Genomic DNA, 24,368 nt, shown 5'->3' with positions numbered 1-24,368 from the left:
TCATACTACCAAATAGGCGGATTTGAGGCTGGGGATAAGATATTATCCAAAAATCACACAGTTCTGTTCCCCATGCGCCTGTTGCCAGGATTCTTCTCAGATTACAAAGATATTATGTGGAAGGGTGGTTTAAGAATTACATTTAGAAGAGCTGCCAATGATAATAATGCATTGATGAGGTACAGCACATTAAACCCTACAGGGGAAGCTTTGCCTAATACCCTACCTGATGAGGGCAAATGCATTATTCAGACTATGGAGTTAAGAATCCCTGTTGTTGAATATGAGGCCAGTTATGCTCTTAAACACAAAGCAGATATCCTAAAAAATCCACAGGTTCCCCTGCAATTTTATACATATCAATGTGTACAGAAGCCCGCAACTGGTACTTATTATGAGTTTGATGCTACAAATTCATTCTCCAGCATACAATATGACATGCCTGATTTTGTGGTGGTATTGTTTCAGACTGGGAGACACAATAATCAGGAAAAAAATTCAAGCAAATTTGATAACTGCAACATCAAGAACATATATCTTAAAAATGGCAGAAATGAGGTCTTTCCTAGAGAAAATTACAATTTAGACATGTCCAAGGATGATTTCCTCAAATTATATGAGGCATTTTCGGCTTTCAAAAGAGTCACTACTGGCAATACTGACATGTATTACACACCAGATGAATTCAAAGCACAGAGACCCATGTTTGTAATCAACACTTCAAAAAGAAAACAAGTTGTGGTGAATGACAGAACAAACATTAAAATTATCTGTGAATTCCATGAGGCATTACCTGATGACACCATATGTAGTGTTATTCTCATAGGTGAAAAATCATATGTTTATGATGTAAGAAATGAGAGAGTCACGGAGCAATTCTAGAAGAATTGCATTATTTTAATATTAGATATGCAAGTTGAGCCTGGTGCCCAATTGAACTTAAACCACAAGTGGACCGGAAGTGGACCGGAAGTGGACCGGAAGTGGACCGGAAGTAGACCGGAAGTGGACCGGAAGTAAATATGTGTGGGTGGGTGTGGGTGGGTGTAGGTGTGTATAGGTGGGTGTGTATGGGTGTGGGTGGCCTAGTTTTAAGTGTGGCCCAAGAGGGGCATATTTTTAACAAATTTATGGACAACAATCTCACAGAAGTGCCTTTTATAAGTATAGGCAAATCAATCTGAGGGGGGTCATACTTTCTCATGGAATCCATGAGGGCATTTTTACAAAAATCTTTGATTAGGCAGGGTTCCACACTTGAGCAAAAAGCTCATATGGGCATGTTGAGTCTGTTTTAAGTGCAAGCAAATCTGCTTGAGGGGGGTTCATACTTTCCTGAGCTGGTTGTAGGGCCAATTATACTACTCCTATTTGGCATATGTCAACTGTGCTCTGTGATATAAATGATATTAGATTCTTCAATACATATACACTTTATTTTTCTTGTGTTTGATACAGCACGTAGCTAACAGCCATACACCTATTTCCACATTTTTTTTGGGTTCAGTAGAGTAGTTCAATAACGTTCATTGCGATCCATGAGTATTGCCGTGTAAATTGTCCATCAGCATGTTCGTGCTCTTTATTTGACCCAATAAGAGGTTCAAGAATTAAAAGAGAACTCAATACAAGCTGTTGACAACTTCTGCACCAGCGTACATAAAAATCCATCGCTTAAATACACACAGGATGTAAGAGTGAAATTAATGAAAATAGTAATGGACACTTTGCACAGTAATACTCATGGTTCCCACTGTACACTGAAGTGAATATCACATGACTTTAATTTCAATTTTTAAATAGCAAAATTAGGACGAGGGCTGCTCAACTTGCTCTATTTGTGGAAGAGCGCGCTGCTATGAATTGGTCTCACTTATCGCACATTTATCACACCTTTGTGGTCAAGCCCCGCACATATTGCTTTCATTGTTAGGTTAGCCATGCTAGGTTTTGGGCTCTCAGCATAAATGCACTGCAATTTTTCGGTGCTTGACCAAAACTATTAGTATTTATGCTAGGAGACATAAACGTAACATGCTTAACCTAACAACGGACGCATTAGGCCTGACGTCAGAAGACGCAGGGCGGAGCTTGACCACAAAGGTGTTTGAGAATTGTGAGATAAGTGAGACCTTGAGTTTGCGAAGCAAGCAGTGGTACTGTGGCGTTGTAAGAGGGAGTGAGCGAAGTAGCTTCGTCGTGAAGGTGAATATTTTGACATAACTTCTGCAAAGCGTTTGTTTTATTGCGATTTCTGTTTTAGATATCGCCTTCCTGGTTGTTAATTACTTATTTTTTTAAATAATAAATTGAACATGCAAGGCAAGACAAAACTATCAGTTTTGTCGTTGAATCAAATCTTTGCATACTATAAAATGGAAGACTTCATTGTGTTTTGTTGCTTGTGTGAAGAAACAGCGAGTTGATTAGTGAAAGTAGGAAGGACTTGACTGGAAAAGAACGGATCCTGAAAATTGTGGCATTAATCCTAAAACATATCAGTAGTTGTAGACCGTGCTAACTTCACCCCCAACCCTGTGATGATTTCAACGTGGTGGAACTGTTCCTCAATTTGTCCATAAAACGTTTCTGGCAACATTACATGCTTCGCACTCACACTGTTCACAACTGTATTTTCTTCGTCGCAACATCTCTGGCAGCTTCGTTGCCTTCATTCGTGTCTGTCACTACGCGCTCACTTCTTCCCGGAAGGTAAAGATGATGTCCATAATGTAAACCGCGCTAATTATAAAAGCCAAGATAGATGTTCCAACCATTTCACCCCAGAGCCGCGAAAAATTCTGAAATGCGCTTGCCACATCTGCCACAATGCCTCCGCTTACAATGAAGAAAATGGCTGCCATCGTCAGAAGCAACAACGTCTGAAAAGTGAGAAATTGAATTAGAGGATAAGTAAGTCTTTCAAAAGAGAAAATAACAACATAAATTGATTACAAACGTAGCATACATGAAAGCACGTAACTCTACACGCTGTCTTGGGAATCTGTTGAACATAGCTGGGCATAACTGTAATGGGGAGAAAGCGGGTGGGTGGAGCAAACTTCCTCCCAAACACATTCATTGGTCACGCCCTCTCGAGTACATGGCCGTACTTAGAGGGGGGTGTCTAGGGTTGAAACTTTCGGCATGTTGGTCTAATGGAACTTTACAAACCAAAATCAGTAACCCATTTTCAAAAATTTATTCGAAGCTTCACAAAAATTCAACAGGGAGACAATGCTGAAACGATCGAGCTAGAATGTTCAGACATTTGGAATTCTGAAACTTGATCGAAACAATATTTATTCTCGGAATCGCAGCCCACCCGCGACCCCTCCATTTTCACACCTGCTGTCCTCTTTCCAGTGTTGTTCCCGAGTGTATCCAACTTTTAAATTCCCTGTTCGATAAAGTTGAAATTTCTCCTTGACAGGAGTTCAAACCTACGATCTCCAGTTTCTTAGCGTGTTACGTTCGCGATTGAGGTTACTGTACATGCGCCAGGCTACACACACATTTTTCAAAATTCAAAAAATTGTTTTATTGTCAAACAAAAATAACTTTATTACTAAGATTTCCAATCTAACTTTTAAAGGTATTTTAAATGTAATAACAAAATATAATACTTGTGCATTTCAGTACACACGGAATGAAACGTAAAAAAGGAAAAAAATTGTGCTTGATATTCACTCTGCTGGATTGAGTAAGCCTCCTGAAAGATATAACAGCAATAATAATAATAATAATAATAATTATTATTATTTAGGAATAAAGTTGGTTTATTATTATGAAATTTTAATTTTTATATAAGTATTGTTATTACTTCTATTATTATTATTATTATTCAAATTTCTGGCGACGCCCATGAGAACAATTATGCTTGAATCCCTCCCCCGAAATTTTTTTCTGCCTACGGCCATGAGTCACTACTTGCGCAGAGGACTTGTTTTTCCTTCGCTTGATCCAGATATTTCCGGGACAGGCTATAGCCTGTTCCAGGAGTCTGTGCAGCAAGCGAACGAAAACCATTTCTCTGCGCAAGTAGTCTAGAGTATGCTCGACCAATGAACATGTGTGTATGTGGGGGATGGACTGGAGCTATCAGTCGTTTGCAACAGCTCGCACTGCTTTTCCCCACCCACTCGCTTTCTCCCCTTCTCTACTGTTATGCGCGGCGTTGCACCACACTCCTGGGACACACTGTATACAATACGTGTAGACAATTTTATCTTTGTAACGAACGTGCCCAACGCACAGATCACAACGGGGAAGTGAAATCGTGAGTTTCAATTAAAATAGGTGTGAGAGGTGCCTTCAATTCTCTTCTTGATTATTACGAAAAATTTTACTAAGCATCAAACACACTACAGTAAAACCTCGTTAATCCGGACAAATAGGGGGGATAAGTTGACCGGTTTAACGAAAGTCCGGATTAACTGAAATAACCTAAAAGAACAGTAGAAAGTGCATTAAAACTCCATTTATAGCAACAAAACATGTTTATTATGGTGTATTTAAAGGCATGGGCCTAAATACACCATACAGTACAGTAAAATGTAAAGCAATACAATGGAGTCCGTTACGGAGCAATATGACTAATGCGATTATTGACTTCTAGCCACATTTAAAACCTTGCATTCTGCTTTTTATCCCTTTTGCCTGTCCGGATTAAGCTAAGTCCGGCTTTCGGGTTCCGGAATAACGAGGTTTTATGAAATTTTCTCAATATTTATGGAAAAATATGCTACTTTTGTCTCATTATTGACGCGTTTTTTTTCTTCTATAATTTATTTTTCCCCAAGAGTTGACATATTGAGAGAATTGAAATGAGTAAATATAAATGTGTTGAGCTGGATATGAACCAACATGATTGAAATATGCTACCTTTCCTTTTAAGCAAGGTTGTAAATAATTTTTGGTACAGTTTACATTGTCTCCAGTGGCGGCCGGCCTTCCTTCATCAATTTAATCATAATCATCACTCATGCTCACCTTCGCGATTAACCAAAAGTGGCAGAAAAGCGACGTAAAATAATCTTAATTCATTCAATAAACAGTAGCAGAAATAAGCATGTGAACAGGTTAGGTAGCTTAATTTAGTGCTGTTAGCGTGTTTTGGACAGCAAACAATAAGTACGTGACGTCATAACACTGATGACAGTGTGTATGGAAGGTGCTAGAGCTGTCCCTAAGCGCTCGTTAAATTACTACACGTAGTTCCAAAAACTATCGCCAGGTGTCATATCAGATAACTGAAATCGGCTAGTTTGAATGAGCAGCAACTCTTAATCTTATCTATAATAGTGTGTGGTTATCGACAGGCTGCATTTTTTGTTGTTGGGAAAATAGTAATTTTTCCACACATCCCGAACAGCCAACCCCCTAAGTACGAACTTACACCCCAGATGGTAAATTCTGGATAACAAGGGTAGAAAGAAAACAAACCAAATTTAGGCTCCAGCCCCTTTTTCTCAGGAGCCAACCTCCCCCCCCCCCAAATATTGTATAAGAGAGGCGTGATTCCAACCAAGATAAAGCTACATACTTTGAAATATGATCTTAAACCATTTGTTAATTAATATAGGATTGGATTGAAAGTAATTAATTCTTGCACCGGAGTGGCATTCCTAAAGAAGGCCTCAATATGCTGACCAAGGCAGAAATTTATTTTATTATAAAACAAACTAAACGTAACGTTGCAACCTTCTAGGAAGGTCTTCTTCAGACTCTGCACCAAGTGCAAATGTAACAAGGTACAAAACAAGACGATATATATACACAAACATTACTCCCCTCCAGACTATTAGAAAGTTGTTCTGGAACATTCTAGCAGGTGGCTTTCCCTTGTCAACTATACTTTCACCTAAAAGGCTAAACATATTTTCTTCCATCTAGAATGTGGTTGGACTCTTTATCTCACGCTTTTTCCTTCATTCTTCTTCTCTCCTCTTTCTCTCTTGTCCTTTCCACTCTTTCTAACACCTTCTTCCATTCTTTGTTTATCTGCAGTCCCCCATTCCAGTTCATTGTGTCTTCACCTTTCTTCTCTATTTCCTTGGCCTCCTTCAATTTTCTCACTAGCATTCTCTTCTCCCTTCCTATCTGCTTCCTATCCCACTCTATGTCATGTCCCGTTTCTCTCGTGTGTTTAAATATCGCATTTCTCTCTCTCTCTCTTAAGTCGTACATCATCCCTATGTTGTTTCAACCTGTCTTTCAGCCTCTTCGTTTCTCCTATGTACACACTCTGACATTCTTTACATTTCACTTCGTAGATAATCCCTTCCTCTTCCTCTTCTCTGTTTTCCTTTTTCTTGTTTGCATTCTTCGCTATTCTTAAGATGCTTCTCCCTCCCTTCCTGTAAGTTTTAATGCCCGCTTTCCTAAGCACTTTGCATATCTTTTCTGTGGTCTTCCCCATACTCCTTATTCCAAACCTCATCCTCTTTTTCTTAACTAAATGTTACGTTTACTTAATGTTTTATAATAAAATAAATTTCTGCCTTGGTCAGCATATTGAGTTTTTCATATCATGGGAACAAGGCTTAATGGTGTTATAACTAAAGAAGGCTCTCTACCGGGCGTGTTTCACCTACGTCACAAACTGTTGCATTGTAGCTTCGAGCAGCGAAGATTGAGGCCAGTTCTTGTTAGCGTTCGGAATTCAAGCAGGCGGACGGGAGGTGCTAACACAGACATTCGCGATTTAAAACTAACGTGCAGTTGGTATAGATGTAACGAACGCTACGTGGTGGATATTTCATTGTAAACGATAAATAAAATTGGCCGCAAACATGGCGGCTGTGCGCATCCTGACGTCACATAACGCCGCAGATTTTAAAATTCGTCCAGCAACAATGAAAAAATTGTTAATGACATGTTTATTGTTCTGGTTTAATGTCACGCGTGATACAGAAAACCAACACACAATAAAAACACATACTGAACTCGTTATTTTTTTAAAAAAATAAGCGAACTCGAAATATTAAGAATATATATATATATATATATATATAAGCACTGAATTTATAAATTCAGGCCTTAGGTGAAAATTTTCAGGCTCCTGTATTTTTCTACCCTTGGGATAAACCTCTGCATGAAATTAACTACAACAAGAATTAGCTTAAGGCAAACTGAAACAGGGTTGTTGAAGGTCCTGGAACCTAAATATTCTAATGGGTTCTATTGGGTTCCGCTGCAAGACCGGAACCTTTTTTCTCGCACAATTTAAATTCGGTCCAAGTTGCGTATTGTTTCATTGAAATAAAGGTTCCTGGACCAAATTTAAATTGAACCGGAAAAAATGTTCCTGGACAGTATTTAAATTGATCCGGAAAAAGTTCTTGTATCGAATTTAAATTAATCCTGGAAAAAGTTTCCTGGACCGAATTTAAATTTCATCCAGAAAAAAGTTCCTGGACCGTATTTAAATTGATCCGGAAGAAAGGTTCCTGGACCGAATGGAAATACCTTACAAATAAAAAGGTTATTTATGGTCCAGAACCCATTTACGCTTCCTGATTATCTCTCCTGGACCGGAATTGAATTTATTAAAAAAATCCTGGACCTTTAACAACCCTGAACTGAAACTCGGAAGTCTCTGAAGAACTTAATCGTATCCTTACAGTAAATATACTTACTACTTTCTTTGATAATTCCTCGCCGATTACCATCCCAATCAGAAGCGTTAGGCTGATGATGATGAATGCAAAGAAGGTTCCACAGGTGACGCCAATCTTTCCACCCCATACATCGAAGTAAACAGACACACAGACTATGGTAAGGATCTGCAAAGTAAGAAGAATGCGTAAGTTTTCAAGTTTAAGGGCATTCCCACGGGCAAGCTAAAATATGATGAAAAATAGAGTGAATCCCTGTAATGTGGGATGCAAAAGTATTGCTCGGCAAATTGTCCATGAGTACTGCTTCTATGACATTAGGGCCCTTTTAGTTTAGCCTTACATGCACATGTTCAATTTCCGATATCCTTATCTACATTAATATCTGAACATCGTATTGGTTATTTGGATTCTTTATAGTTTCGCTAGAAAACATAGGTTTACAATCTACGTAAACAGCCATGATGAACCGCAAGACAATTTAAATCAATAAGAATGGACTACAACACTCAATAAGACATTAGTATTTCGAAGAAAGTGAATGGTATTCAACTACAGTTTGGAACGTATACTTGTATAATAGCAATAGTAGGCTACCGGAATTCAGCAACTTTGGCTAGAAATACCAAACGCGGTGTGAGCCAAAAAATAAAGAAGTAGTAGTTTAACCTTAACCAACCCCGGAACAGAGTCCATTAGTGGTGACGTCACAAGCAGACGACGAGCTGGAACTGAGTCTACTCAACGAGAGAACATGTTTTCTTCCTATCCAATTCAATGCTATTTTCCTTCGGAAGGGGTAGCTTTAATTATTGTGACAGCAGTTATGGAACAAAATTATGATGCATCAGTGTAAAGATGAGATTTCGGAGAATACGACTATATATATATCACACATATCTTACAGAGGATAAGGTAAAGAATAACCGGAGCAAGAAAATCGTGCATTTTCAAAACATTCCGAGCACAGCCGAAGTAGAGCCGAAGCTCACCCGATCTCAAGTCGACGACGCTGCCGCTATGGATGAAGGGAGACCAGCAGCCTCAGGCGATTCAACCGACAACGCCCATTGGCTGAGATTTCTTTTGGAGCATTCGCTTTACTCGATTTCCTACTCCATTTATTCTTTACATTCTCATCTGTAAGGTATATGTTATATATAGACATATTCTCCGAAATCTCATCTTTACATTGATGTACGATGCACATCACAATTGTATTTCTTAACTGCTGTCACAATAATTAAAGCTACCCCTTCCGAACGAAAATAGCATTGAATTGGATACGAAGAAAGCAGTGTAGACTCAGTCCCAGCGCGTCGTCTGCTGTGACGTCACATTATTGGTTGTATTTATCTACAAGCTCCGTCCAGTTCGCTGCACTTTTTGGCTCTCTCTGCACTCGCGCGTCTAGTTGGTTGCACGATGCAACACCGATTCATCTACTTCGTTGATTTGGTGTCTGCATCGTTTGCACTACGTTCTGGAGCGGTGTAATTTGTGGTGTATGGTCACATGGTGAGTGCTAACTAATCAAATGAAGGCAGGAGACAGGCATTTGTTGAATCTTCTGAACTTGAACACCACTATTCGTCTACTTGGTTGAACGCAGTGGCGTAGCAACATATAGCGAGGCCCCCATCCGTTCTTTAAATTTGAAATCTCGATGTGAATCGATACAAAATCTTCAGGGATACGTCAGCAAATTATCATATTTAAATAATAATAATACATTACTGACGAAAATGATATTTAATAATTTTACTCACTTTAAAAATGTGTGTTTTCCGTGAGCTGAAATGTGAATTTGTGGGAAGGAAGGAAGAGCTAACATTATCTATACCCTCTTAGAGTTTAAATCAACGCAAGAATTTAAACACTTCGCACGGTCACACCTTGCTCCATAGTATTTGGTAGTGGTTTATTGTTAACATATTAGAATCGGAAATGCAAGGTCAAGAGAAAGACGAAAAGACAAACGGCTTTTTATTCAAGAAAAGAAAAAGTGCGTAAATATCCAAGCAAGCTATCGTGAGTTTTTAGTAAATGTTTCACATGAGAAATACGACAATAATTTGTACTTATTTTTATTTTTACAGGCCCTCCTGCCTGTATGTTACGCCCGTTTCGACGTATCCATTCAAATTATAATGTTTAACTAGAAATTATAGCCAGATAAAAACAGAATGTTTTAATTTTGTTACACACAATTTTATAGCCTTTTCCATAATTTTTCTCACTTCTATTTATTACATTTTCGTATGAGCCCCATGGGACGCGAGGCCCCGGGCGGTCGCCCACTTCACCCACCTCTTGCTACGCCACTGGTGAACGTCATTTCCTTGCACCAGCCTGACACCGAGATACACCTGCACTGCACAGAGTGTCGAAAAGTTGAACGAACTAGATGGGGCTGCAGTTTTCAGATCTACGCGTCATTCAGCCAGCTTAGTGTTGGTCTTCCTTCAGCTCGAATTCCTATAACCATTCCAACTTTGTCTTTTATCTCTGTCACAATATCAAGTGACGTGTACATTTTTTGTAATTCCAAACTATTCCTTATTCTCCACTTGCCATGGCCACATTTTGGTCCATGTATTTTACGAAAAATCTTAATTTTTGCATGTAATCAGGGTGTATTCCATTTTCTCAGTCATTGTCCACCCATGTAGTAGCCTATGTTGGGTCTGGTAATTCTCTTCTGTGACCTTACCTTCACTATTTTGCCCAAGTATCAGCCACTAAACATCTTGTGAAAAACTCGGGGACAACGATTACTGCATCAATTTTCTCTTTTGTGTCCACATATTTTGTGTTGTAATTAGTAAATGTTTCAACTCTTTTGTACAAGTTTGTCCATTCAGTTCAATATCTCTATTGCCTGAGCCTGTGTTTGCTTCTCTTTTACAAATACAAATGATATGCTTACAGTTACCAAAACTGTAATTATTACCAGAGCCATGGACACTTCGCTTGCAACTCAAGTGCTCCCACTGTTCGTCCAATAACAACTACATCATCAGCATAGAGGCATAGACCATTATTTGTCTTCTTCTCTTAAAAATGAATCCTTCGGGATTTAATAATTCTATTCCTCTTATTTCCTTCTCCAGACAGATATTAGAGACAGTATTCGCTCAACACATAGTGTACTGGTACTTACTATTCTAATTTCTTACATTCTACTCTCAAATTCTTAATTGTTTTATTTATCCTAAATATTATATCTCATACTTATACAGGGTGTCATTTTAATGGCGCCCACGGACCACAGATTCGTATATAGAACATCAAAACAAACAACTTTTCTCAGTAACATTTTTCTCGTTGGTGCGTCAATTCGACGCTACAGACGTTCAAAAAAGCCCGTTTTGCCGCCTGGATGCTGGTAACCCAACACAACATTTGATCGTATCTGTGACGTCATTTCCTGCGGTGAAACAGCGCACGGCAGTGTTGCAAGGAACGCACACATTTTGTGAAAAATGACAAACTACCAACCACATTATTAGCTGTAAAACGAAGCGAGTAACGCGTCCAGTAAACCGGACATCATAGCCTACCAACCAGAAGATGTGCAGTCATCTCAGCGGAAGGGGGAAGTGAACCAACGATATGAGAAATAGTAAAAAAAAGTACTAAAAATGAAGTGTCAATATCGGATTTTATCTCAGCCTACATGTCAAATATCAACAACAATACATTTTATTGGACTTACAACTTACATGTGGCTGTTTACGCCCAGCTACATGTCAATTATATTTGGAATTCTCGTTGCAAGGTTCATATCTACAGGTTTGTGTCCTGATTCCTTGTAGTACTTTTGTGCTGATAGCGGAAGTATCCGAGGTTCACTTTGTTACATTACGGCTAAAACACGTACAACAACAACAATAACAATCTAATGATGAATCAGCAAATATACTGCTCTGTTCATAGTTGCAAACTATTACATGTGTATCCGGTGCATAGATAAAGACAGTCGTCAGAGAGTTTGTTTTACTACTACTTATATCCCTGTATTTTCGATCATTTTTCCACTTGACTCATAATGCCCTGAATATACATTAGATTATGTGTTGCTTAACTTTTGAATCTTGAGTTCTTTCATATCTATTTTGTCATCTGTTCAGTGTGTCACAGACAACTAGTATCAGAAGAACGAAGAATTGTAGATACCAACTTGGTAACTAGATTTGCAAATATTCGATATGTAAGCTGAGACAAAATTTGATATCACCACTTCCACTTGAATTATATTTTCTTTCTACCATTTTTCGTATCGTTTCTTTACTTCCTGTTATGTTACAGAATGTGTTTTCTCGTTTTGTTTTACGGTACATAATGTGGCTGATTGTAGCTATGTCATTTTTTACAGAATATGTGAGTTCCTGGCAACCCTGGAACGTATCGCTTCAGAACGGGATATGACGTCACAAATGCAATAAAATGTTGTCTGGTTGTCAGCATTCAGGCGGCAAAACGGGCTTTTTTGAACGACTGTAGCGCCGAAACGATGTACGAACGAGAAAAATGTTACTGAGAAAAGTTGTTTATTTTGATGTCCTCTATACGTTTCCGCGGTCCGTGGGCGCCATTAAAATGACACCCTGTATATTTCATATTCCAAATTTCTTGGATTATACGTATTATATTTATTTTATTATCTTAGATGTACTCTTATATGTAATCATAATATTTTATTATACTCTAATATTAATTGTTTTATATTTTTGTTATTCTTAATCTCACGAATAAACCCACATCATGTAAGAATAAGTTTCCCAATTACACCCTGGTTTCATTATAGGTACTAGTTACCACATGCACACATTAGGAGCTGAAGGAGGTGGCCCGAAAGGGTGCACGGACGGAAGTCCCGCTTACAATCATACGTTTGGCAACATCAGCTCGCAAACTACAGATTATTCAGTGGCGGGAATTGTACGTACAAGGATAAGCCTTCTGGCCTGTAACTATTCAACAACGCAGGAGATGTCTCTCCCCTCTCTCTCGTACACATACACACCTTCATAGGCACATGCATGCATACATATATAGAATGTCTTATTGTCATAATTAGTGTGTACTTACAACTTCAAGTATCCGTATGAGAAAAGTGAATCTTCTGAATAGAAGGGAAATGTCCGCCATATTGGTCCAGTATATGTTGGCCGTGAAAGAATAAGCTGAAAGGAAAAAAGTAAATAAAGAAAAATGTTTATCTATATTCAGTTGGACGGTCACACTCATCATGCTTTACGTAGCCGCCCCCCGTGGCAGAGTGGTTAGCACATCGTGCTACGTCGCCAGGGGTCCAGGGTTCGAATCCTGGCCTGGGCATGGATGTTTGCGAGTGTCCATTCATCAATATCATCATATCATCACTCATCCCCATCTTCGCAAATTAGCCAAAAGTGGAACAAATGGCCAAGTAAAATAAGGAAGGTCAATCAATCAAGCATCCTTTACGTTGTTTTTAATTTAGTGTCTGCTGATACGTAATTGAATTGTTGATCCCTCCCCCCATGTTTTCGGTGCCCCGGTATTTAAATTTATGAATGCACTCCGTGAGGTCGAATGGACATCTCTGCCATTGTACAGTGTAATCCATGAGTATTACCGTGCAAATTGTCCATGACTATTTTAATTATTTTTTCTCTTCCGTCCTATGTGTTTTTAAGCTAGCGATATCTATGTATGCTGGTGCAGAAGTTGTCAACACCTTGTTCTGAGTTTTCTTTTAATTCTTGAAGCTCTTATTGGGTCAAATAAAGTGCACGGACACGGTGATGGACAATTTTCACGGTAATACTATTGGATCCCACTGCATATTTCAAATTTAAAAATATATATTATTTCGATGGCCGGTGACAAACAAATCTCAGCTTTGTTTGAAGAAGTTTGCAAATGCTTTTCTTCTGAAGCCAAGGTCATTGTATTAATTTGTTATCATTAGTATGGACTGAGTTTAATCCAGCAGGCTATAATGTTGTAGTCAAATTAGAATTTACTTGTTGAACGGTCAGAAGCTCTGAGCAGGGGCAATTCAACCCAACATAGGGTTAACAGATCGCTACAAGGGAAATGTAGGACATAATGTCCCAAAGGATTTAAAGTCAAAATATAGGGCACAAATCATTCGCAGTAAATAATGCAAATTACTAGGACATGTTAGAAAGTAATTCAAAATTTACACTTTTCAACTTTAAAAAAATATGTGATTTCTTAATTCTTGAATGCAAAATTTTCAAAATTGTAATCAATACTGCACAATACACTTCTTGATACTTGTTTTAACTCATACTTCTCGGTAGGAGGCAATTTTTATCAAAATTTCAGGTTTTGTCAAAATATATTTTTGAGTGACTAAACAGTCAAACAATTTGAAATTATACTGAAATTCAGTACAATATTTTTTACAGACTTTTTGAGAAAAAAAATTGACTCGTGACTTCGTTTTGCTGATGGTAATATAAGTACTCTCTCATTATGACCTGGAATGGCAAAGCAATATTCAGCAATGAAATGGTTCCAGAAGTTTCATCTAGGCGAGTTTTTAGTTCAACATATTTGTTCTCTATACCCACTGCTTTACAATCAAAATCTAATATATAAAAATGGATGTGTGTTTGTTCCGGCATAACTCTAGAACGCCTGGAACGATTTCAACCAAACTTGGTACGCGTATCATTTTCAATATGGAAAGAAATACTGTTGAGGTAAGACACCCCTGGCACCCCTGGGGGTGGGGAGGGGGTGACATGTAAAAATAATCGAAAACGACCGATATTAGTGTGGAATCCATAGTTTTCGGGATCTTTAAGATGAATAGGGATACTCCCAATGCCGTTCAACTCCAAGATACCCATGGCACCCCTAGGGATGGGGTTGGGAAGGGGTGACATGGAAAAATAATCGAAAACGACCGATATTAATGTGGAATCCATAATTTTCGGGGCCCTTAAGATGAATAATGACACTACCAATGCCGTTCAACTTCAAGACACCTCTGGTTCCCCTAGAGGTGGGGTGGGAAGGGGGTGACATGTAAATATAATCGAAAACGACCGATATTAGTATGGAATCCATAGTTTTCCGGGTCGCTAATATGAATAGTGACACTCCCAATACCGTTCAACTTCAAGATACCCCTGGCACCCCGAGGGGTGCGGGTGGGAAGGGGGTGACATGTACAAATAATCGAAAACGACCGATATTAGTGCGGAATTCGTAGTTTTCGAGGTCGCTAAGATGAATGGTGGCACTCCCAATGCCGTTCAACTCAAAGTTCATTTTACACTATAGTTAGAATTCATTATTTTCCTGTCTAATAGAAGATTGGGATAAATAAATACCCGGGCAACGCCTGGCAATCAGTTAGTATTGAATAAGAATAGGGAAACACCTTGTTCCATCAGTATATACCCCAAGGCAAGATATTCCATTCAGGCACTGAACAGTGACATAATCAGAATGTGACCCCCAAAACTTCTTCTAGCAGAAACTTTTATTTTAATTGCAGTCCAAAGACTTGTAACTTGCATCATATTATTTGCTTAACTGAAACACGTATTTTCCTAATGAAATGTAGAACATTTATGCTATTTTTCAAATTCATCCCGTGCGCCGCATATAAGGCTAAAATATAGGGCATGTCCGGGAAAAACCGGACGTCTGGTAACCCTAACCAAACATCCTAAGCAAATAATCGAAAATATCTGGTTTGTCATTAGCATGTGCACCACTCAAGTCATTGGCATCGTGGATGAAATTTTCAATAATTAAATAAAATGTTGTTATTGAAAGTTCGCTGCCTGTGTAGCATTCAAAATAATACACACATAGTATCAAGAATAAATAACTTATTTTCGATCTTCATATCAAATCAAAGGTGTCTCTGAATTGTTGATTCGCCCATAGGTGAAGGTTAAGAATGTGCTTTTACAATGGAAATGTGTGTAGTAAGTGTCGTATGCTGATTGAACTCGAACGCCAGACCTGATTATTAAATGTTGTTGGTGTTTAGTCTGTGCGTCCTTCCTGTCAAACATGTCCAATATGATATAGCCGTCCTGTGCGACGCAACTTTGTATCTTCATATCACAATGTAAGTTATTGTGCTGATTATGTTACTGTGTTCCTAAATTATACATTTACGTTCGTGTTACTAATACTGTTTTATTCCTGACTCCATTTCTTGTATAATTGAAGAACTGAAAGAACCCGAAACTCAACAATGGCGACGAGGATCTTGGAACATACTTACCTCTCGTAATTCTACACATTTCTCGTTATTGTTCTTCAAGTTGTCTGTTGGAGGTAAGAATCTCTAGATACAATGCAGAGGTTGTCTCAATTTTCCGAATTCTGCAGGGAGCAGGAAAGTATTAAGCAATATTTTGATAGATTCGAGCATTTCTGCAAAGGTTCAGACATTCCAGATGAAAAGGCTAAGCATATTCTATTAGCAGCAATTGGGCACAGAACGTATGCTGATTTATATAATCTCATACAACCAAAATCTATATCAGAACTCAGTCTTGCCCAAATTCAACAAATGTTGATCCGCCATTATGAACCCAAGAAAAATCTCGTGCTTGAAAGGCATAAGTTCTTTCTTATTAAACAGAAAGAAAATCAGAGCATTCCGGATTTCATTGTGCAAATCAAAGAACAAGCTTCAAAATGTGATTTTGGTGATCTCATCGACTCAATGTGTCGCGACGTATTTATTCTTGGTATGAGAAGTGTGCGCGTTAGAAACAGACTGTTATCAGATCCTGATTTGACCTTGAAAAAAGCAATAGATACGGCCATGTATCTCGATGAGCTAGAATTAAATGAGGGAATTATTAATCAAAGTCGCTCAAAGAATGCTGTGGAATATTCTGAAACTCCAACTGAAGTCACTTCGCAAATACAAAACAGGTACAAGGACAAATTCCGAATGAACATCAGACAAAATAGAACTGATTCAAGGGATATTGGTAACAAATCAAACAATGATTCTGGTAAACCGTGTGGTAATTGTAATTGTTTTCATCCTAACGGGAAATGCCCAGCTTTTGGGGCTACTTGCAGATATTGTAAAAAGAAAAATCATTTCTTGACTGCCTGCAAGAAGAGAGAATTTAACAATTGTAGTAAAAGCAAATTGGTTTCTGGCACTAACATTGTGCTTAACACGGGTATCAATGAAAGATCTATTGATATGCAAGATAATTCGAAACCTTCCATTGTACCTAACAATCACAGCAATTTCAAACATATGGTCCGAGAATCATCCATTGATTTTTCAGATTTTAATGTGCCGTGCATTCCCATAGATCACAAATTTGCAGATGATCAAGAAGAAAAATCTAAGAGCGAATTTGTTGATTACAGCGCCGCTAGTGTCCAATGTAATGCTCTGTGTCCAAAAATTTTCACTACCTTCATCACTAAAGAGAGTGAATCTGTTTGGCAAACACAGGGATCGTTGTTTGTCGACTTACAAGTTAACAATTCTAAGATTCCATTCCTAGTGGATACAGGTTCTGTTTATACTTTAATTGATAGCAGACAATTTGAGTCTTCATTGCGAGGTTGCACTATATGCAATTTTCCTGTCGTCTTGAAAGCAGCAAATGGCAACAATCTTGGTGTATTAGGAAAAGTTAATGTTGAAGTTATATTTCGAGGAATGAAACATAACTTAGATATGATTGTTGTTAAGACAAAATTGAATCGTTCGATTATGGGTTTGTCTTGGATTGATGTTTTCATGCCTGAATGGCGAAACATCTTTGTTTCACATACTCTTCAGACGGTTTCAAATACTCTTGAATCGTCATCAATAAAGGAACTGGTTGCGAATCTAAAGAAAGATTTCCCTATACCTTTTGATGGTGACATGTCCAAGTCGATCAAGCGTTTTGAGATAGACTTGCCATTGAAAGACGATGCTGCACCAGTGTTCAAGAGATATTACGACGTCCCGTACTCGCTTAAGGAACCAGTCAAGGATGAATTACAGAAGTTGGTTAGTGATGGAGTAATTGAACCTATCAAATCATCATCGTGGGCTTCTCCTCTTGTTGTTGTTCGTAAGAAAAACGGTGAATTAAGGCTGTGTGTGTCCTACAAGAACACTGTAAATCCGCAACTTAGGAAGATGGGACATCCGTTACCTAAAATAGAGGACCTCTTCAACAAGATGGTTGGTTGTAGTTGGTTCGTTTCATTTGACCTTCGAAGGGCTTACCTTCAGTTACGCCTATCTCTGCAGGCTCAGAAGGTCCTTGTCTTCAACACGGAATTCGGGTTATTCAGACAGTTGAAGCTTCCCTTCGGAGTAAACTCTGCCAGTGCCATTTTCCAAGCCACGATGGAGCAGATATTGATGGGTGTAGACAAGGTTTCCATTTTCCAAGACGACATTTTAGTGGGAGGAGTTACTCTTGAGGAGTGCTATGATAACGCACGAAAGGTGCTGAATCTTTTCTCCGATTATGGCGTCCGCATAAATGAACAAAAGTCTGTGTTCTTTGTACAAAATGTGAAGTATCTGGGACATTCTATTTCACAGGAGGGAATTCGTCCTCTGAAAGAAAACATTGATAAAATAATTCAATGTAAGCCACCCACTAATGTCGGCGAATTGAAGTCATTTCTCGGTATGGTCACGTATTACGCTTCGTACCTGCCAAACCTAGCTGACTGTGTTGCCAGTTTATATGATTTGTTGAAGAATGGGGTGCGCTGGTCATGGACAGATGTTCATCAGAAGGAATTCCAGGATGTCAAGGATCTGCTATCTAAGGACTTAGTACGCACAGTATATGATCCTGATAAAGACTTATACCTCATGTCGGATGCATCTCCTACCGCTACGGGAGCAGCCATAATGCACAAGATAAACGGAGTCCTAAAGCCTATCATGTGTATGGCCGGTACTTTATCCGCTGCGGAAAGGAACTACACTCAATTGGAAAGGGAATCACTTGCATTAGTCCGTGGAGTCAAATACTTTCACAAGTATCTTATTGGACGACATTTTGTCGCGTTCACCGACTCGAAACCTTTATCTCACCTGTTGGATCCTAGAAGTAACTTGCCTGCTTTAGCCATCAGCAGAATCAACAGATGGAAGTTAGTATTGGAAGAATATGACTTCAGAACTGTTTACACGCCGCATGTTGAGTTGGCTGATGCTCTATCTAGAATTTGTGTTGCAGATGATCCAGTTCATGATTATCATGATGATTTCGCATGTCAGTTGACAGCTGAGCCAGTTGTCCTTAATCTTATTGAATCTTCGGTGTTGACGTGCATTTCGCTGGAATCACAACGTGATCCTGAGCTTTCTAAAGTCTTCGAATATGTTCAAAGGAGATGGCCACAATCCATAGGGAGAACAAAAAGTCATCCTATCAGGAAAATATTCGACAGGCGATATGATGTCCACGTACAGAAGGGATGTATTTTCGTGGGCGAAAGACTAGTTGTACCTGAATCTTGTATACAAAGTGTCCTGTCTCTGTTACACAAATTCCACCAGGGAACATGCAAAATGAAGGAAATAGCTCGTTCATCGTTCTTCTGGAACACGATGAATGAAGATATTGAAAGGGTTACATCTTCGTGTGACACATGTTTGCGATACAATAACAGGCCCAATGTACCAGGTACCGCATTCGAAACGTGGCCTATTGCATCGCAGCCTTTTGAGCGTGTTCATCTTGATTTCTTCCATTACTCAGACATGAATTTCCTGTTGCTGGTTGACGCTTATTCTCATTGGATATCGGTATGGAGAGTGAAGAATATGCAATTTGACACCATGATTGGTCATTTAGATGAATTTTCTTCATGCTTTGGATATCCGAAAACCTATGTTACAGACAATGGCCAACCATTTGCATCTTCAGAGTTCAACTCTTATTGCTCGAAGAGGAATATCAAGCTTCTTCACTCAGCTCCGTACACCCCTCAATCAAATGGTCTAGCTGAAAGGAATGTTGGGGTGGTGAAGAACTTACTACAAAAGAACTTTTCGAATCGTTCATACATCACGTTGAGAGAGATGGACAAGTTCGTTCTTGAGCTTTTAGGCAGATTAAGGAATACTCCAGTGCACGGATGTAGTCCAGCAGAACGTTTGCTCAAGTTTCGGCCAAGAACGGACATTTCCGCTTTTGACGCACCAAATGGTTTCGACAATCAGCCTATTAGTCCCGTTCCGTTTATGCCGGGGGAAAAGGTGCTTGTTGAACAACGCAAGAAACAATTCAGCCATGGATCCAAATACAAAATCGGAGAAATTGTAAAATTGATGGGCCGGAAGATGGCGAAGGTGATTGTGGACAATGACACGATTGTTGTTCATCTCTCGAAGATCAAGAAGTATCCCGACAAGGTCGGAAAAGACATCCTTGTCCGAAAAAACCCAGTGCTTGTTGGAGAGGAAGATTATCTCCCAGTGCCTGCTTATCAGGATCCAGTGGTACCTCCGAATGCGACCTGCGACAATCAACCGGTTAGGAGATCACAAAGACCAAGACGACCGCCTGACCGATATGGGCAAACTACATGAAACGGGAGTCTCTTCAACCTAAGGGGGGGAGAGTGTCGTATGCTGATTGAACTCGAACGCCAGACCTGATTATTAAATGTTGTTGGTGTTTAGTCTGTGCGTCCTTCCTGTCAAACATGTCCAATATGATATAGCCGTCCTGTGCGACGCAACTTTGTATCTTCATATCACAATGTAAGTTATTGTGCTGATTATGTTACTGTGTTCCTAAATTATACATTTACGTTCGTGTTACTAATACTGTTTTATTCCTGACTCCATTTCTTGTATAATTGAAGAACTGAAAGAACCCGAAACTCAACAGTAAGTACAGTTGTTTAATCAAATTCGAAATTTTAATCACCATTTTAACAACTAAACTCCATTTTTATACTTTGTCCTAAAATAGTGTTTACACTCTTTGAACGTCAATAACAGGAACACTAATAACAAACAATAAGCACGAACGTTTTTTGGTGTCGCATACTTTAAAGTTTAGATGTTCAAAATGACCACCATTGGCAGTAGAGCTGGAAGAGGTCGGGAAAAAAACCTGCTTTTTTTGGAGGGAAAAATGAGTTTTTTTCCACGGCTTTTTTGGTTGGGCTTTGTAGGAGTTGGCAGTATTGTCCTTGTTCCATGGTTTTAGTTTATCTCCCTACTGTAAAACAGACACTCATTTCTAAATATAAAATACAATTTACAATATGAAATTCGTAGCTAGACATAAACAGTGTTTTCAAGAAAGCTGGCTTTTTTGAATGGGCGATTCTTTCCGAGTGTTATCTTCATATTTCGGTAGGCTTTTTAAATATATCTATGTAGTATAAACATATTTACATAACTAGAGTAGGTTTGTATGTGTTTCTAATAGAAGCTAATAGTATGATATGATTTTCAATGTTTGAATTTTGTTATACGAACATGTACATGAAGCAAAAAAGACAATACTGCTCAACCTCTTGAAAATCTAGTATCAAATCTCTTTACATTAAATTTTGTGTTCAGTAAAATATATTTGTATTCTGGCTTTCCAGTACATCATGTATAATTTGGTTAAATGGCTGCTAAACCTGGTCACGGAGTAACTTCAAATGCAAAAGTCCAGTCAAATCATCTTTACTAGTTTCTTAACCTATTTTTTCCTTTGCAGGTATGTAAGAAATAATAAGTTATGTCAGCGTTTCGTTAAAAAACTGATTATGTTTTATAGAGCCTAAAAAACTGTTTTGCTTGTTAGAACCTATTTTAAGTTTATACGCCTAAATCAAGCCTTTTTACGTTTTTATATATTTTTAAAGGGTTTAGAGGATTTTTATAGCACACAGAGGTATTTGCTCGGTTTGGTACCGAAACAATTCATGGACTAACGTGTTTGGAACACACTTTCAATGGATTTCCCTCCCTCCTAAATCCAAAATGTTTTTTCAAAGCTCTAAACAAAGCAAATTGTCTGGCGCTATTATTATCCTACCTGCATAGTTCAAAGTACAAACTTGTGATCCGTGTGGTCTTACTCACTTTTGCGTCAGTTCGGTACTTTCTGTTTTCAGCATCAAATTTGCACCACTGACTATGTTTTTGTCGAAAGATCCTTTTCAACATTTAAGATGATCCACACAGACAAAAGGCAGAGTTTGACTGTGGATAACATGAAAAAGATGTTATGTATTCAGGGTGGCCACTCCAGAATTCAACTATATAATTCCTGGTTTTCAAGGTGAACTTTCCAAAAATTCAAGAGTACAAGCAGATGTTTTTCAACCTTACGTATTACCGCCTCCCATCAACCACACACATACAAACAAATATATTAACAATATATAAAGGGTCTGTGCGATTCCTATGTATCCAAAAATTCTAATTCAATTATACGGTATACATATTTAAAATATTTAATTTAAAGTCCAGAGTTTACATTGGCCATTTCACATACCCAGGCTAAAAATACATCTAATAATACAAGTCACAAATGTGAAAAACTTGCCTCAGGGCATTAATAAATATGTATAAATTCAATGCGATCTGGATTAATAAAAGGTGGAATTTTTCACGTAATGGAGAAGAATTCACGCAGAATTCCATGAATTCAAGGAATTCCCTGTGAGTTGCCATTCAGGTATTGTGCAACAAATTATGCATGCGTATTTGATTCTTCATATCAACAAAGTAACTTTTGCTAACAACACAAGTATAGTATTACAATAATTTGTGGATAATTTTGAAAATGATGTTTGCAAATGAAAATTTGGTCAGAAAATTAAAAATTGGTTGTTAATATACCTATTAAGATTTCTTACGGTTCTCTCTAACGATTATACCTAATCAGTATTTTTCAGGAATTTTGAACCGTTTTCAGTTTTTTTGGGAAGCTACTTCAGGATTTTTCGAGCCTTGCTACATCTCTTTCGTGGGTAAGTTAAGGTAAGGCTCCACGTTATGGTCGCCACTATGCTACGACCCTGGGGGTACGTACTTAAGTGTTATTTACCACGGCTACAGATATATCTTAATCTCAGGGGATAGGTTCTTTATTCGAGAATTCCAAATAAGAAAGCGTTTTATAGCCAAGAGGATATAGTTAAATGCGGATCTATATTCTGAAAAACTATACACAATACAGAGAAAATATATAGCGAAGCTTGTATATACATTGAAATATATATATATATATATATATATATATATATATATATATATATATATATATATGCTGATTCCAAATTTACGTCGGTTATATTCTTCTTGAAAGGAAATCTTCTTCTCGTAATTTCTGGAAAAGGCTTCTTCTTCCTTCCTATCTTTGATTTGGGAAAAGTTCTTTTCTTCCTTCTATTTTGGAAAAGACTTCTTCTTTCTCTTCTCTTTGATTTGGGAAAAGGCTTCTTCTTCTTTTCTTCCTTCTATTTTGGGAAAAGGCTTCTTCTTCTTTTCCTTCTTCTAATTTATTTCTTCCCTTTTAAATCGTAATCTTATTTATTACATATATGCGCTCGCTTTCCCCGCTTCTTTGGCAAACGATACAAGCTATACTTATAGAAAGAGTAGGGTCGACTAATCTGACAGTAGCGCCACCTCCTATGTAACGACCAAAAGGGGAATAGCCCAGGATCGCTAACAGCAAGCGCTGCCTATGGCCCAGTGCGTCTAATAAGGAGCGGAACCGTAAGTGCTTCGGGGCGTCTAATTTGGACACAGCGCCACCGAGGGACGGACAAACACAAAAGCTGACGATATTCTCCTCGTCAGAGGTATTAAATCAAATTTTGATCACTAGGATCAAAATGGAGATACATTTCTGAATTCATTTGCTCACTTATTAACTTTCATAATTGTTTCATATACGAGCATATTCTTATTTGTCTTAATTGGCTAATCACAACATTTTATTAACTCCTTCTATAATTTTTATACTCTTCCTTTATGTATTTTGCATTTACTATTATATATATAATCACTCTTCTCCGCTCCTAGTTTCTACAATGAACTCTGCTCTTCTTTATATGGCGTGCTGCCATCTATCGTCGCTTTCGGGAAACAGTTCTTCCTTGCATTTTTCATTGTGTCGTTGGAACTGGCACGTAATAGCCTAATTTGAGATTTTTAGAACCTATTTTGGGATTTTTAGATCCTAGTTTAAGAACCTAAAAGCACACTTTTTAGGACCTAAAAATCCGAGGTCTAGTTATTACGTAGAAGTTCATAGAGTGTAAACATTATTTTGGAACACACTGTATATTAATTGTGATCCATGAATGTGTTCAATTTTTGTTTGGAAATTTTGAACTTCTGTTCACCAGAAACACGTGACACATAGGTGTGTGCTTATTTATCCTTAGGAAACCTTAATTGAAAAAAAGAGAGCGACATCCCAGAACTGCTTCGTTGCGTTTATTTTTGCAGGACTCCGTTAATCGACGTCCAACGAAAATGTCCGAACACAGAAAAATGTCTACGGGCTAACCTGCATGTGTTCACCTTGTTCTAAGCAAGAATTACCTAAGCTGCCACATTTTCAAGATAAATATGAAACTTAGATTCTAGATGAAATACACATATATTGCACCTTGAGTCTTAAATTACTTACAGTAAAGCAAGATGATTCTTGGACCTTAAACGATCGAAATATCTGTCTGTAGAACTTTTGCAATCACCTTACACTTTTCTTAATCAAAGAGTGAGTGCTATTTTCC

The 24,368-nt window shown here is 38.2% G+C and overlaps 2 protein-coding genes across 2 annotated transcripts in view; one reads left to right on the top strand and one right to left on the bottom strand.

The window, feature by feature from the left end:
• The window catches only part of Adsl (adenylosuccinate lyase), a 521,028-nt gene that overhangs the window by 265,966 nt on the left and 230,694 nt on the right, over window positions 1-24,368 (top strand). The window lies entirely within an intron of this gene.
• Window positions 1,457-24,347, bottom strand: LOC145978021 (uncharacterized). The gene is made up of 4 exons (XM_083110404.1): window positions 24,263-24,347; window positions 12,714-12,808; window positions 7,641-7,787; window positions 1,457-2,882 (listed from the first exon to the last, which is right to left on the bottom strand). Exons 2-4 carry the CDS (start codon window positions 12,771-12,773, stop codon window positions 2,688-2,690), a joined length of 402 nt encoding a protein of 133 aa, XP_082966530.1. The 5' UTR covers window positions 12,774-12,808; window positions 24,263-24,347; the 3' UTR covers window positions 1,457-2,687.

The sequence above is a fragment of the Lepisma saccharinum genome, chromosome 24 (genome assembly GCF_977018435.1).
Source record: "Lepisma saccharinum chromosome 24, izLepSacc3.1, whole genome shotgun sequence".
Lineage (NCBI taxonomy): Eukaryota > Metazoa > Arthropoda > Insecta > Zygentoma > Lepismatidae > Lepisma > Lepisma saccharinum.
The sequence above is the reverse complement of the archived record's forward strand: the minus strand, read 5'-3'. Positions and strand labels throughout refer to the sequence as shown.

Coding starts and splice junctions, on each gene's coding strand:
- LOC145978021 (XM_083110404.1), bottom strand. CDS start 12,773: ATGGCGGACATTTCCCTTCTATTCAGAAGATTCACTTTTCTCATACGG. Junction 7,788..12,713: donor TCATACGGATACTTGAAGTT/GTAAGTACACAC, acceptor CTTACTTTGCAG/ATCCTTACCATAGTCTGTGT. Junction 2,883..7,640: donor AGGAATTATCAAAGAAAGTA/GTAAGTATATTT, acceptor CTCACTTTTCAG/ACGTTGTTGCTTCTGACGAT.